The sequence below is a fragment of the Geotrypetes seraphini genome, chromosome 7 (genome assembly GCF_902459505.1).
Source record: "Geotrypetes seraphini chromosome 7, aGeoSer1.1, whole genome shotgun sequence".
NCBI classification, from domain to species: Eukaryota; Metazoa; Chordata; class Amphibia; order Gymnophiona; family Dermophiidae; genus Geotrypetes; species Geotrypetes seraphini.
The window spans coordinates 119,219,173-119,234,698 of record NC_047090.1 but is presented as its reverse complement, the minus strand read 5'-3'; the positions used below and the strand labels follow the sequence as shown (position 1 = coordinate 119,234,698).

At 44.8% G+C, this 15,526-nt stretch overlaps 1 protein-coding gene across 1 annotated transcript in view; it reads right to left on the bottom strand.

The window, feature by feature from the left end:
• The window catches only part of INO80 (INO80 complex ATPase subunit), a 348,126-nt gene that overhangs the window by 110,059 nt on the left and 222,541 nt on the right, over positions 1-15,526 (bottom strand). The window contains 2 exon segments of the mRNA XM_033951235.1: positions 3,693-3,833; positions 12,033-12,213. Coding sequence (XP_033807126.1) covers positions 3,693-3,833; positions 12,033-12,213 — 322 coding nt within the window.

Sequence of the window (15,526 nt, the reverse complement as noted above, 5' to 3'; positions counted from 1 at the left end):
TCCCCGACACGATCGGGGCAAGAGGGAGCTCAAGCCCTCTTGCCCCCCCGACTCCCCGACACGATCGGGGCAAAAAGGAGCCCAAGCCCTCTTGCCCCGCCGATTCCCCAACTCCCCACACAATATCGGGCCAGGAGGGAGCCCAAGTCCTCCTGGCCACGGCGACCCCCTAACCCCACCCTGCACTACATTACGGGCAGGAGGGATCCCAGGCCCTCCTGCCCTCGACGCAAACCCCCCCTCCCCCCAACGACCGCCCCCCCAGCCGACCCCCACGACACCCCCAACCCCCTTCCCCGTACCTTTCTGTAGTTGGCCGGACAGACGGGAGCCAAACCCGCCTGTCCGGCAGGCAGCCAACGACGGAATGAGGCCGGATTGGCCCATCCGTCCCAAAGCTCCGCCTACTGGTGGGGCCTAAGGCGCCTGGGCCAATCAGAATAGGCCCGGGAGCCTTAGGTCCCTCCTGGGGGCGGGGCCTGAGGCACATGGGCCCAACCCGACCATGTGCCTCAGGCCCTGCCCCCAGGAGGGACCTAAGGCTCCCGGGCCTATTCTGATTGGCCCAGGCGCCTTAGGCCCCACCAGTAGGCGGAGCTTTGGGACGGATGGGCCAATCCGGCCTCATTCCGTCGATAGCTGCCTGCCGGACAGGCGGGTTTGGCTCCCGTCTGTCCGGCCAACTACAGAAAGGTACGGGGAAGGGGGTTGGGGGTGTCGTGGGGGTCGGCCAGGGGGGCCGCGGGTCGGCTGGGGGGGCGGTCGGAGGTTCTTGGGGGGGGCGGTCGTTGGGGGGAGGGGGGGGTTTGCGTCGAGGGCAGGAGGGCCTGGGATCCCTCCTGCCCGTAATGTAGTGCAGGGTGGGGTTAGGGGGTCGCCGTGGCCAGGAGGACTTGGGCTCCCTCCTGGCCCGATATTGTCGGGGAGTTGGGGAATCGGCGGGGCAAGAGGGCTTGGGCTCCCTTTTGCCCCGATCGTGTCGGGGAGTCGGGGGGGGGGGGGCAAGAGGGAACCAGGCGGAGAGAGGGCAGTTAAGCGCAGTGCCTGCGCGGAAGGATGCAGCTCGGGCGACTTCGTTGTGTGAAACGAAGTTCGTTGTACGGATCAAGACATAAAGTTCGTTGTGCGCAGCGTTCGCTGTGCGAGGCGTCCGTTATGCGAGGCACCACTGTATTTGCAGTATCTTTAGCAAAGTCAGGAACAAAAATCAGTTTAGATCCTTTATAGTTTAGGTTTTTATTTGCTTTTGCCACTTTTAAGATCTCAAATGCTTGTTGGTATCTTAATACTTTGAAGATCAGAGGTCTAGGAGCTGTCTGGTTTGTTTGTTTTCTTGTGGGGATTCTGTGGGCACGTTCTATCTCCAACGGCCATTTAGAATTCAGCTGCAGCAGTTTAGGCAAAAGATTTTCCAAGAACTGTATAGGGTTTTCTCCTTCAATATTTTCAGCTAAGCCAAGGATTCTAATATTCTTTCTTTTTCCTCGATTCTCCATATCAATTAGTTGATTTTTTAAGGCTGTTACATTTTTCTTTTCCTCTTCACACTTTTGTGTGAAAGTTTCCAACTGACAGATTCTTTCCTCCATCACAGACATTCTTTGTCTGTCAGTTTGGATTTCTTGTTTCAGGTTAATCAACTCTTCCTTCACTTCTGATAATTTGTTGGCATTATCAGTCAGCATTATTTTGATTTTAAATAATTCTGCCATGATGTCAGCTTTTTCATTAATTTCATCTGCTTCCAGCGGGATTGGTACGCTGGACGGCGATACAGGGGTTACCTTTGACCTTTTTGCCGACACTCCCGAAGTACAAGGTTTTTCATTTTTTCCTTGCCTTATCGCTGCCATTTCCGCCGTTGATTTTTATTATTTTTAAGTCGGACAAGTAAATAAATAGTTTTATTTTATTCAGTTGTTGCCTGGGACTCAGGAGCTCTGCGGTTAAGCTGCCATATCGTGCGTGCTCCAAGCCACGCCCCAAGCTAGGAATTTTTGATATGATATTGCCTTGGTTAAATAAAATGTTTAAACTTAAAAAGCTGTGTCATTAACAGTGAATCGAATCGAAAAATCAATTCAACAGGGTGAATCGAATCGAAATTGAAATATTTTTCTCTGAATCGGGCAGCACTAGCCCCAGTTCATGACTCCTAGCCCAGGGCCATTGTCTCAAAAGATAAGACTAGGTACAAAGGGCAGTATTCACTAAACCTCCAAACCGTGTACGATCCGTTTCCGTTTGCATGCCGGATGACCAATTCATTAAAGGCCTGCATGTAAATGGGGACAATTGTTAACACGCCCCCCTACCCATGGCCAGAGCGATCCCTGCTCATGCGCACACCATGACAGTAGTGACAGGAGAAGCAGCCTCCTGTCACTGCTGTCAGGGCTCAGCCCAGCCCAGATCACCACAGGGGGAAAAAATGTTCAATCATAGAAAATGAGGTGTGTGGATTTTTTGAACCCTACTACTGAATATGCACAGATAGACTTTCCTCTTTTGCAGGCATTAAAATATAGTAGAATCCCGATTATCCGGTACTCAAGCAACTGGCACTCTCACCCAACTGGCCGGCAAGAAAAAAAAAAAAAAGTCCACCCTCCAGTCCCCGAAGCAGAATTTGCAGCAATCCTGACCAGAAACACCCCTTCCCCTTTAGCCCCCGAGGCAGCAGCAGCGGACCTGAGCAGCCAACCCCCTCCCTCATTCCCCAAAGCAGCAGCAGTTCTGAGCCACCACCCTTCCCCTCCCTCCCTTACCTGAAGCAGCAGTGCAGCTGGTCAGCAGAGAAAGTGCTGTAAATAGGCTGCTCTGATGTGGCAGAGAAAAGGCCCTGTCGGGGCTGGCCATGAGCAGCTTGCTTACAGCATTTCCTCTGATGACCTGCTGCCACTGCTGCTTCAAGTAAGTGTATATCAAGTGTATGGCTTCTTTAAAATGAGATGCTGTGGCCTATAAAGACCATTACAATCATCAGTGCTTTAGTTTTAGAAAAACTTAGAGGAACTACGCTAAGAACCTTTTGGGGGGGAAGGTCCAGCAGGGGAGGGGAGATGGTTGGAGAAAGTGGCCCAGACTAGAAAGGAGGGTGGGAAGGGAGGAACAGATTCTGGACCTACTTGTAGGAGTGGAGGGGATGATAAAGAGGGGAAAGAGTGAGATGGTAAGGGAAACAAAACTATTTTTTCAGTAACTCTTAAGCAACCAACTAATGTTATCTAGCATCCACCAATCCCTATGGGTGCCAGATAACTGAGAGTTTACTGTATACCTCATCAATCTCATGCAGGTTTTCAGACACCATCATTGCTACAGTATTTCTATTAGCACCTTTATCCAGGAAGTAATGTCCGACTGCAGTCAAAGATCACAGTGAGCTATTTCTTCCCCAATACTCAACTTTTTAATGTCATAAACAGATGGGTGCATTTTCATCAGATGTACACTTTGCTTACATTAAGTACATAGCAGCAGAGTTCAAGGAGGAACAGCTGTGATGGATATTTTTCTGGGTATTTTTCTTTGAACATTCACAGAGCATTATCCGCAACCCATTCTGTTATATAAAGTTCAAAATCAGATTTAATTAGGATACTGCTACTTATTCCAAGTTTCACGCACAGGGATAATAGTATGGCTGTTATGGTCTTGTGTTCCCAATATTTCTTTGCACATGCACTTACCCTTGGGATGGCAACACACAGAAATGATGGCAGCTCAGTCAGTTGGCTGTGTCTTACTCTGCAGGCAACTGTTTTCCTTCGGTGAATAACATGGTCTAAGTGGCCAGCAATCGCTTTAGAGTAGCAAGCAAACACCAAATTCTTTAAAGAAATAAACACATTAAATGAGTTCCACCTGAAGAAATGTGTTTTCCATCTGAATCTGTACAAAGTGACTAAAGAGTACCACAGAAACATCTTCTGACACATTTACACTGCTTCAAATGAGAAGGCAGGATCCTATTGTCATGTTTGTTGACATATGAAGACAATGTCTAGCCTGATTATTCTAAAAATCTAAGAGGTCCTTTTCTAAGATGCATTAGATGCTAATGAAACTTAATGCAGGTAAAACAAAGATACTTACCTGTAGCAAGTGTTCACCAAGGATAGCAGGCATATATTCTCACATGTAGGCGACATCATCCACAAATCTGGTATGGACACTGCCAAATGCACTGTCTCTTTAGGCAGTGCCTATACCATGCACATGTACCAGTGACTTCCTGTCCGATGTTGGCTCATTGGACCATCAGTTGAGTAAAACATAGCTACTTACCATAACAGGTGTTATCCAAGGACAGCAGGCAGATATTCTTATTGATGGGTGACGTCACCAACGGAGCCCCAGTACGGACCACTTCAAAAGTGCATTGCCACTAAGTGTTTAGAAAGTCTGCAATAGCCTGCACCACACATGTGCCTTCCTACCTGATGTAGGCGCATGGTCTCTTCAGTTAAGATAAGCCAGCTAAGAAGCCAACCCAGGGAGGTGGGTGGGCTGTGAGAATATCTGCTTGCTGTTCCTGAATAACACCTGTTAAGGTAAGTAACTGTGCTTTATTCCAGGACCAGCAGGCAGCATATTCTCACTAATGGGTGACCTCCAAGCTAACTACAATGGGATGGTGGGAAAGCTGGCCTTTAGGAAAATAAATTTTGCAACACAGATTGGCCAAAGTGCCCATCCCATCTGGAAAAAGACTCCAGACAATAGTGAGAAGTGAATGTATGAACTGAGGGCAGCTTTACAAATTTCCTCAATAGGAGTAGATCTAAGAAAAGCTACAGAAGCTGCCATAGCTCAGACTTTGTGAGCCGTGACACGGCTCTCCAGTGGCAGTCCAGTCTGAGAACAGCTGAACGATATACATGCAGCTAGCCAGTTGGAAATCGTTCTCTTGGAAAAGGAAGCCCCAACTTGTTAGGATCAAAAGAGACGAAGAGTTGTGGAGAAGTACGATGAGGCTTTGTCCTGTCAATGTAATAGGCCAAAGCAAGTTTACAGTCCAGTGTGTGCAATGTGGTTTTTCCTGCATGAGAATGAGGCTTAGGAAAAAAACACTGGCAGAACAATCGACTGATTGAGATGAAACTCTGTGACAACTTTCAGAAGAAACTTTGGGCGAGTACACAGAACCACTTTGTCATGGTGAAAAACTGTGAAAGGTGGATCTGCCACCAAGGCTTGTAACTCATTGACCCTCCTTGCAGAGTTAAGGGTGATGAGAAAGACCACTTTCCAGGTGAGGAACTTGATATGAGCTATAGCCATTGGTTCAAACGGTGACTTCATCACCTGGAAAGAACTGCATTAAGGTCCCAGACTACAGGAGGAGGTCTGAGAGGTGGTTTCACATTAAAAAGTCCTTTCATGAATCTGGAGACCAAAGGATGAGCAGTAAGAGGTTTTCCTCCAACTGGCATGTGAAAAGCTGTAATAGCGCTGAGATGAACTCTAATGGATGTAGATTTGAGCCCAGAGTCAGAGAGAGAAAATAGATAATCCAAAACCAACTCTACTGACAAGGAAGTTGGATCGTGATGATGAAGCGAAGGAGACACCAGGAAGAAAACCTAGTCCACTTTTGTTGATAACATTGTTGAGTGGCTGGTTTCCTGGAGGAATCAATAATATTGCATACAGGCTGTAGGAAAGATTGGCAGAAGAACTGGCTCCCTGGTGCTGAGTTGAAGTAGAAGGGAGAACCAATGTTGCCTGGGCCACCGAGGAGCAATGAGAATCATGGTGGCTGACTCATTTGTGTTTGAAAAGAGTCTTCAACATGAAAGGAGTTGGAGGGTATGCAAACAGAAACAGACCGTCCAATCCAACAGAAATGCATCGGCCTCCAGACGGTGAGGAGAGTAGAGTCTGAAGTAAAACTGGGGTAACTTGTGATTGTGGGGAGCTACAAATAAGTCCACTTGTGGAATGCCCCATTGAGCAAAGATGGGACTGAGAGCTGTCGAGCTGAGAGTCATTTCGTGAGACTGAAGTATTCATTGTCTGCTAGGGAATTCTTCTCTCCTTGAATGTAGACAGCCTTCAAGAAAAGGTTGCGAGCAATTGCCCAAGTCCAAATTTTTTGGGCTTCCTTGCATAGCAGGAGAGAGCCTGTGCCTCCTTGCTTATTTATGTAGTACATTGCTACTTGATTGTCCGTGCGAAGGAGGAGGACTTAAGGGCATAGACGATGTTGAAAAGCCTTGAGGGCATAATACATCACTCTGAGTTCGAGGAGATTGATGTGAAACTTCTCCGTGGCAGACCAAAAACCCTGGGTCTGAAGACTGTAGAGGCGCGCCCCCATGCATAAGGGGATGTGTCAATCATTAGTACCTGTTGATGAGGGGCAAATGAAATAAGAGACCTCTGGAGAATTGGAAGATGTCAACCAGAAGAGATGATAGACTGCAGAAGAGATGATATCATAGAAATGTGTATGGAGAAACGATCTGTCGCTTCAGACCACTGAGAAGCAAGGACCCATTGAGGAGTGCAAAGATGTAGCCTTGCTAAGGGTGTCAAATGAACTGTGGATGCCATGTGGCCTAGAAGAACCATCATGCATCTCCCTGAGATAGACTGAATTTGAAACATCTGTTGACAGAGGCGAAGTAGTGTATTCATGAGATCTGGAGGAAGAAACGCTCTCATTAGAGTGGTATCCAGGATCGCTCCTATGAATTGAAGATGTTGAGTCGTAATAAGATGTGATTTGGGGAAGTTGACTTCGAATTCCAGAACTTGTAGGAAGGAGATGGTCTGAGATGTGTCGAGCAGCACTTCCTGAGAGGAGGCAGCTTTGATCAACCAGTCGTCCATATAAGGAAAGATTTGCAGGCTGTGCAAACGAAGCGATGCAGCCACTACAATCAGGCACTTCGTGAAGACCCTGGGAGAAAATGTCAGGCCAAAAGGAAGAACTTTGTACTGATAATAGTGCTGATTGACTTGAAAACGAAGATATTTGCGGGAAGCCATATAAATTGGTATGTGGGTATAGGCTTCCTTGAGATCCAGAGAGCATAGCCAGTCGTTCTGATCCAGAAGAGGATAAAGAAGAGCGAGGGACAGCATCCGGAATTTCTCCTCGACTATAAATTTGTTGAGATCTTAGAGATCCAGAATGGGCCGCAGTACTCCCATCTTCTTGGGAACTAAGAAGTAACGGGAGTAGAATACCTGAGTTCGCTGAGAGGAACTTCCTTGATGGCATTCAGCAGAAGAAGGGATTGAATCGCCTGAAGAAGAGGAGAGGACTGCACAGAGTCCGAAATAGACTCTCTTGGAGGATGATCTGGAGGCAGGGTGTGAAAATAGAGAGTGTAACCCTGACAAATGATGGTCAAGACCCAGAGATCTGTAGTGATGAGCTCCCAACGAGTTACGTAATGCTGCAGACGTCTTCCGATCAGCTGAGGGAACTGTTGGAGAATGGGAACTGTGGCTATGCTCTTGAGGAAAAGGTTGCTTAGGTTTTTGCTGCGCAGCCTGTTGCTTAGGTTGTTGACGTTGCTGTTTTTGCTTCCGCTTCCTAGACTGAGCAGGAGTAGGAGTAGCAGGCTTAGCAGAAAATCTGTGTTGATAAGAAGGTATAGGCCTAAAGGCACAAGGTGGCGGAGGCTTTTTCTTAGGTTTGACCAAAGTATCCCACCTGGTCTCATGGACAGATAATTTTTGAGTAGCAGTATCCATGGATGATCCAAAACGTTTATCCCCAAGACACAGAGCATTAGCTAAACAATCTTGATGGTTGCCATCAAGTTCGGAGACACAGAGCCAAGCAAGACGTCTCATAGCCCCCGACATGGCTGCCGCTCGTGATGTAAGCTCGAACATGTCATAGGTAGTGCGAACCATATATTTCCTCAATTGTAGAACTGAAGCAATAAGAGTTTGAAACGCTTGAGTTTTGCATGAGGGAATATATTTTTGAAAAGATGAAAACTGCTTAACCAGATATTTCAGGTAGAATGAAAAGTGGAAATTATAGTTTCCAGCTTGGTTTGCCAACATTGCATTTTGGTAAAGACGTTTACCAAATTTGTCCATCGCTTTACCTTCTCTGCTAGGAGGTACAGAAGCATAGACACTAGTGCCTGCAGACTTCTTCAAGGTCGATCTCATGACAAGAGACTCATGAAGAATTATAATAATTTTTAAAAGATTTTGGGGGCCATTGATAACTTATTGTAATGATTAGATGCCTTTTTATACTGTAAGTATAATTATAATTAAGGGAAGGGGGTGGTATATAGTTATATTATAGGTTCAATCAATATTTATGAATATAATACATGTATGATATTTTTTATTACAATATTTGTGAAAAGGGTGGGTGGGAGAGGGAGTTAATTTATGTATTTAAGATATGATATATAGAAAGAATTTCAAGTGATGTATATGATTTAATTGATGTAATATTTTATTCTTGATGTAAGATGAAAAAATGAATAAAGAATTGGGAAAAAACCCCACCCCCCAAAAAAAAACCACCCAGGTATAGGAACCATTCTATACAATGATTCAAGCTTTCTAGGAGCCACAGGAATGAAAAGTGGAGTCCTCAGATTTTTATAGACAGTTTCATGCAGAATGTTATGGAGGGGAAGCTTCAGCAGCAACTTTGGTAGCTGGTCATAGTCTAGAGCCTCCAAAAACTGCTTACTATATTTGGAGTCCACCTACAGTGGAATACACAGATCCTCAGACATCTTTCTAAGAAATCTGGAAAAAGAGGATCTCTCAGAAAAAACAGCAGGTTGAGAAGAACATCAGACGAGAGTGGTTCCTGCTCCGAGTCTCCAAACAAGTCCGAGTCCTGAATGGAGTGAGGTCGGCATCGAAGACTCTGTGTTGAAGGCTCAAGATGTTTCATCTTATGAGAGGCCTTCTAAGACTGCACCGGAGTCACTTCTCCAAATGTCTGTGTAGAAGACAACTGGTGCCGTGAGACAGGGTCAACTCCCGTGTCAATAGTCTCCGCAACAGTGGAGTATCAATGAGAGGTGCAGACGGTGCTGTTCATTCAGATTGAACTGTCACCTGGAGAGCCGGTTTCGACTCAGCTTGTACAATAGGTGTCGACATGGGCATAATTTGGGTCGGTACCAGCATTTGAAAATGCTTACCCAATTCCTCCCTAAGAAAATTGTCAATTTTTTGCTTTAATGAAAGCACCAGTACCGTTTGCTTTTTAACCGGTACCACTGGTGCCGCACTCCGGCACGGTGATGAGGAGGCCGATGTCGAGGCACTCACTGAGATTGGGACCGGGCACTTACGGGACTTCTTCGAGGTCGGCATGATTTGACTCAATGCCTTTTTGACCTGAGTCCCAGATAGGGTAGGGGAAGGCTTCTTAGCCGGCTTACCCACAGAAGGTTGCGACACCGGAGATGTTTCTACCAGTGTTGCCTTGGTCGGTGCAATCAAAGTCTTAATGTCGGCTCCCCCTCCATAGCAGCAGCGAAAAGAAGTTTCTGTTGAAGAAGGCAGTTTTTTAATGTCCTCTTCTGAAGAGAAGAACACCGGGTCCAAGTCTCCGAGCGGTGCTCAGGCCCCAAACACTGAAGGCACCAGTAGTGCGGGTCAGTTACCAATACGCGCTGAGCACTTCTTAAAACTCGTCTGCAGGTGGGACATAGACGGGAAGACCTCCCTGGCAAGATTGAAATCGGAGGCCAAAGTGGTAGAACAGGCTGGTTTACGTGATAACAATTCTTGTTGGCACTGTGCTGCAGATCTTGGAGACCTACTGCAAATGATATATTCCTGCCCCGTTATTCAAGAGAGTGGCACATGGCACATGAAGAACGTCTAGGTAAGTTGCAGCTATACTCTCTTGAGGAAAGCAGAGAGAGGGGTGACATGATAGAGCTGTTCAAATACGTTACTGGCCAAATTGAGGTGGAAGAAGACATCTTTTTCCTTACAGGACCTACGGCTACCAGAGGGTATCCGCTAAAAATCAGGGGCGGGAGATTTCATGGTGACACTAGGAAGTACTTCTTCACCGAAAGGATGGTTGACCATTGGAATGATCTTTCACTTCAGGCAGTTGAAGCCAATAACGTGACTGACTTTAAGAACAAATGGGATCAATATGTGGGTTCACTTCAAAGAAGAACCTAGGGGGTAGGGTTCTTTGAGTGGGCAGACTTGTTGGGCCGAAGACCCTTTTCTGCCGTCATATTCTATGTTTCATTTTCTTACTTCAGAATCGGATGTTAGAACATTTCCTTCAAGTATCTGCTTTTGAAGACCCTTTATCAGCATACTGACTCCTGAGGCAGGGTTGGGGCCGAAACACGATCGTGTCGAGTCATTGCAATAAAAGAAATTGAACATCTATCAGTCACCTTTGTTGTTTGTTCTCTGCTTTCACATTTGTGAAGGTAGTATCTCCTGTTTTTGGAGGCCTATTGCACCGAGAACATCTCTTGAAGCTGGTAGAAAGCTTCAACCTCAAGGAAAAAAACACCGATTTAAGAACGAAGGACTCCAATGGTCGAGTAAATTTGTGACTGAAAAAGAGTCGATGCTGCTGGACAGAAAGCTGACTGAAGGAGGGCTGAAGGTCCAAAAACAAAAAAAGGAAAACTCCTGAGAAAATAGAGTAATATCAAAGAAAAGGAAATTAATGAAGAAAATCGATATGGGAAGGCACAAAAAAAAGGAAAAAAGCACAATTGGATAGACTCCAACGACACATGTCTTCTTAGCTCCTCAGAAACAATTGATGGTCCTGCGAGCCTACATCAGGCGGAAAAGCACTTGCGCATGCAAAATACAGGCAATCTTCAAACTTGTAGGAAGTTAAAATGACAGTACACTTTTACGCTGTCCGTACTGGGCTTCGTGGATGACGTCACCCCATCTGTGAGAAAATTAGTTATTTAGTCAATTTTAATCTGACTATTATTTTATTGAAGCTTTTTAACTTTACCCCCCCCCTCCATGTTTTTTCCCTGAATGTCTCGCTTTCTGTTAAATAACTTGTAGTTCTTTTCCTTTTCCCTCTGTTTTTAGTTTTGTCAAGTTTGTTAATAGTCCCATAGGACTTTGTTTTTGTCATGCATTGTTTTGTTTCCCCAACATTGTAATTTTTATTATGTACATCGCTTAGAATCAAGATTAAGCGATTAATCAAAATTTTATTAAACGTGAAACTTGAACCTTGAATATGCTGCCTGCTTGTCCTGGGTAACACTATGCATGATTAGCAGGCCCTGCTGAGGCTTTCCTGAATTTTAGAAGAGTTTTGTCTAGGAAGGAAGAAGCCAAGCATATCTATTTGTGTGGATACATATCTCTTGATTGATCACAGGGACAGGAACCCCCCCCCCCAAACAATTTCTCACTTTAATTTAGATACTGCCAAGAAATGTCTCCTCAAATCAATACAGAATTGAAAAAAATAATATAACAGTAAAATCATAGAGAATGAAACCACTCCTGACCTGTTTCAGTAAAACCAGACAAACAGTGACACACTGCTCCTAGCAAGGACCAAGCATATACAATTAATACACCTAATTTCATGTTTACAATTAACACCTGTTACTACAAGATTTCATTGTACAATTATTCCACTCTTATAGTAATATCTAGTATAACCAACTAAACTTGTCTGTCTAAGAGTAGCGGCATAAATTATTGTTTTAAATATACCATGTATGTTTTGTGAAATTAGATTTAACCAGTCATCTGTAACTTTAGTTGAGTTAGCCAAGACTGAATATCCTAAGTTAACCAGTAAATATTAACAAGATGCTCAGCCACTCTATTAAACAAATGCAGGTTTGCTAATACGCCTAAGGGAATATTTAAAGGGAATATGAATGATACACCATCTAGTATTCTGAGCAGCTTCTGTCATGTATAGAGCTGATAGATACAGTGCATGTTAACAATATTATTCGAAGACCATTGAACTTGATATATAAGGCAAGTTTTGGACATAGGTAAGTAAGTTATCGACTTGAGTAAGGGTATTAAAAACAGTATCTTACCTGCAACGCAGCACAGCTTTGAAGGTTGGGAAATGACAGTGGAGAATTGATCCATAACAGTAAATCCTTGTTCTTCAGATACGAAGACTGTGCCTGACTCTCCCCCTGATGCAGCTCAGTCCAGGAGCGCATGTGATGGAGCCTGTAGGAGGCTTTCAGAGACAGGAAAAGAGCTAACCATCTGAAACAGACCACAGCAGACAGGCTTATTTGCTGCTTTTTGGACACCATGAGGGGCTACAGTATTGTCCTGTTCCTTCAATGTCTCATTCACAAATGGGACATTAAGACATTTTTTATGTTTGCTTCACACTCATCCCAAAGATCCCAAAGAGTGTGCCCTGGCAAAAACTTCTCAGTCTGAACTTTGACTCTTTATAAAGCCGCTCCAAATGATGGGTCTGGATCTCTCAGAGTACATTGCTGAATGAACCAATGCTGTGCAATTCCTGGCAGAAAATTATATTTTCTTATGAATAAACCAGGGTTAAAATTATCAAAAACAAAAAAGAGAAACCAGAAAGAGGCTATAAATATAACAAAAAACTGGCTTCAATAGAATTAGTCTGTAAAGTGTGACCCGAGGGACTATATAAAAAAGCTCAGAGATATGAAACTCTGAAGGGAAGGCTACCAAACCTCCCTGAAAAAGAGTTCACCTTCCAGTCATTGCAACTTCATAAGTCCAGGTCACACTTCAAGACTCTAAAGTAATATGAGGAAAAAATTAAAGTTCTTAAAATGCTTCCACATGTAGGAGATTTTATCTTCTCTTATTTGAACAAACACACTGCCACCACTGTATTCACTTATCTTTCAAATGCGGCTTAAGGGGTCCCAACGTGGCCCCGTTTTGATGTCTGCTTCAGGAGACCCGATGCCAGATATTCTGAAGTCTTAAAGCTGTAACGAATTTCCACACTTCTTGGATTCAGTCAACTCACTGCTTAAACATTTACAAATTCTGTGATGTTCAGTCACGTCTATAATCAAAAAAAGGGGGTTGCCAAGTTATATGTGAGTATCACATCTTACTCACACTATAACTGCAATATTTTACTTCAATTGTTGGCAAAAGGAATTAGCTGGGAGACGCATAATAGCCATACATACCACTGCTGGTATGTATATGGTCCCTTGGGTCACACTTTACAGACTAGTTTCTATTGAAGCCAGTTTTTTGTTGTATGTAAGAAAATTATATTTGGCAACAGCTGGAACATAAGGGAAGATTAGGTTCTTACCCTGATAATCTTTCTACAGTAGTAGAATACAGTAGTCTAGACCAGTGTTTTTCAACCTTTTTACACCTATGGACCGGCAGAAATAAAATAATTATTCTGTGGACCGGCATCGGTCCGTGTACCGGCGGTTGAAGAACACGGGGCTAAGTCGTAGGCCAAACCCCGCCCATCTCTACCCAATCTCCACCCCCATAATAGTACTAACTGCACCTTGCACGTCCCGTGCCTCATCTGGAAGCCTTCCCTCTGACGTTGCAATGTTAGAGAGAAAGCTTCCAGTTCAGGCGCAGGATGCCCGTAGGAGCCACTGCCCGTGGCTTTGTGCACTGAATCAGTTAGGAAGAGGGAGCTGGCTCGAAGATAACGCAGCATCAATCACACCATGGACCAGCGGTTGAAAAACACTGTTTTGGGCCTGATGCACGTGCTGGCCCTGTGGACCGGCAGGAAATTTCTATGGACCAGTGGTTGAAGAACACTGGTCTAGACTATAGGTTTTATCTCCCTAATCGCAGGAAACTTGCAGAAGGCATCAAACAAATTATTCAGCTCCATCTTCTTGTATCACTGAGCAGTGACCTCCCTCAATTCATACTAAAGCAATAGATAACTTCTAAACAGGAGAAATAACAAGGAGAACACAGGGAACTCCCTAATAAAGTCAATTTTGTTCTGCTCTGCAATCAAACAAGTAATTAATCAATGGAAATATAACTTAACCAAAGTGAACCAAACAACTCACCTACCTGAGTGCAACCAATACTAACATTTATACAACATTTCTTGCTTCATATAAGCTTTTGATAGAGCACCCAATTGTAACACTCTTCATCTCTGTTACATGGGCATCCCATGAGCCTTTCTTTACCTCTTGGCTGCCTAAAGAAAAACTTTGGGAATGCCACAATATAACTGACCAGATTACTATACCCATCTACTGGAAAGAAGATTATCAAGGTAAGACCCTAATCTCCCCTCCAGTGCAAAGGGTACAGTAGTCTGGACTATAGGGATGCTATCAAAGTCCTGCGAATCTAGGGCAGGACAGATGAGCCTGCTTGAAGCACTGAGGACCCAAAAGCTGTGTCCTGTTGTGCTGCCACATCCACTCTGTAAAATTTGGTAAACATATGAAGCATGGGCCACTTAGCTGCCCTACAAATCTTCTCAAATGGAATGTCTGCTGATGTGCCTTCAATGAAGTCAGAGGCTGTTTACAATTGCCAGTGTATGCAGAAACAATAGCCATGCAAATCCATCTGGAAATAGTAGCCTTGGAGGCTGTCCTTCTCAGGCGATTACAGGTTGTCAGTACAAAGAGATGGTCAGACAGATGAAAGGCTTGAAGGTGGTTTTCCACCCAATGGAACAACTGCACTTCCAGCTTCAACGAAGCACTCTTGGTGCCTCTTTGTCTGTTGACGTAAGCCATGTATTGTCTAAGAATACTCTGACCACCAGGCCTTCCAAGACTGCCTCCAATGCCTGCAGTGCTAGATGAACAGCTCCGAGTTCTAATCTGTTGCTTGACCATTTTCTCTGACCAGTGGCCCTGAACCAGCTGATCCTTGCAATGACCTCTCCAATCAACCCAAGACCACCCAAGATGCGATGCAAAGAGGCAGTCCCTTGGATAGAGTCTCCGTGCAGAGCCACCACTGTAAACTGCAAAGCATTTCTGCCATACAGAGTAATGGCATCTGAAGCGAATCCATCTTTGGCGACCAAAAGGACAACAGAGCATTCTGAAGAGATCTTAGATGAGCTTTCACCCAGAGCACCATCTCTATGGTTTCTATCATCTATCCCAGCAAATGCAGGTAATGTCAAGCCATGGGGGCTAGCATGGCCAGTATATCTAGAATCTGATGCCGTAACTTAAGTTTAAGTGGCTCTGGAAGAAAAGCATAGCCCTCTGCAGTTTTAAAGAGGATTCCAAAGTACTTTAGTTCCAGATGACTCTTCCACAAATTGATGATCCACCCCAGGTCCTGCAACAACTGCACTACTTGTGCCACTGCTTTGCAGCCTGCTGCCTTGGACAGGGTTCAGATTAACCAATCATCCAAGAATGGATGCACCTGAATCCCTGCTTTGCACAGGGCTCTGATTAACCAATCATCCAAGAATGGATGCACCTGAATCCCTGCTTTGCACAGGGCTCTGATTAACCAATCATCCAAGAATGGATGCACCTGAATCCCTGCTTTGCACAGGGCTCTGATTAACCAATCATCCAAGAATAGATGC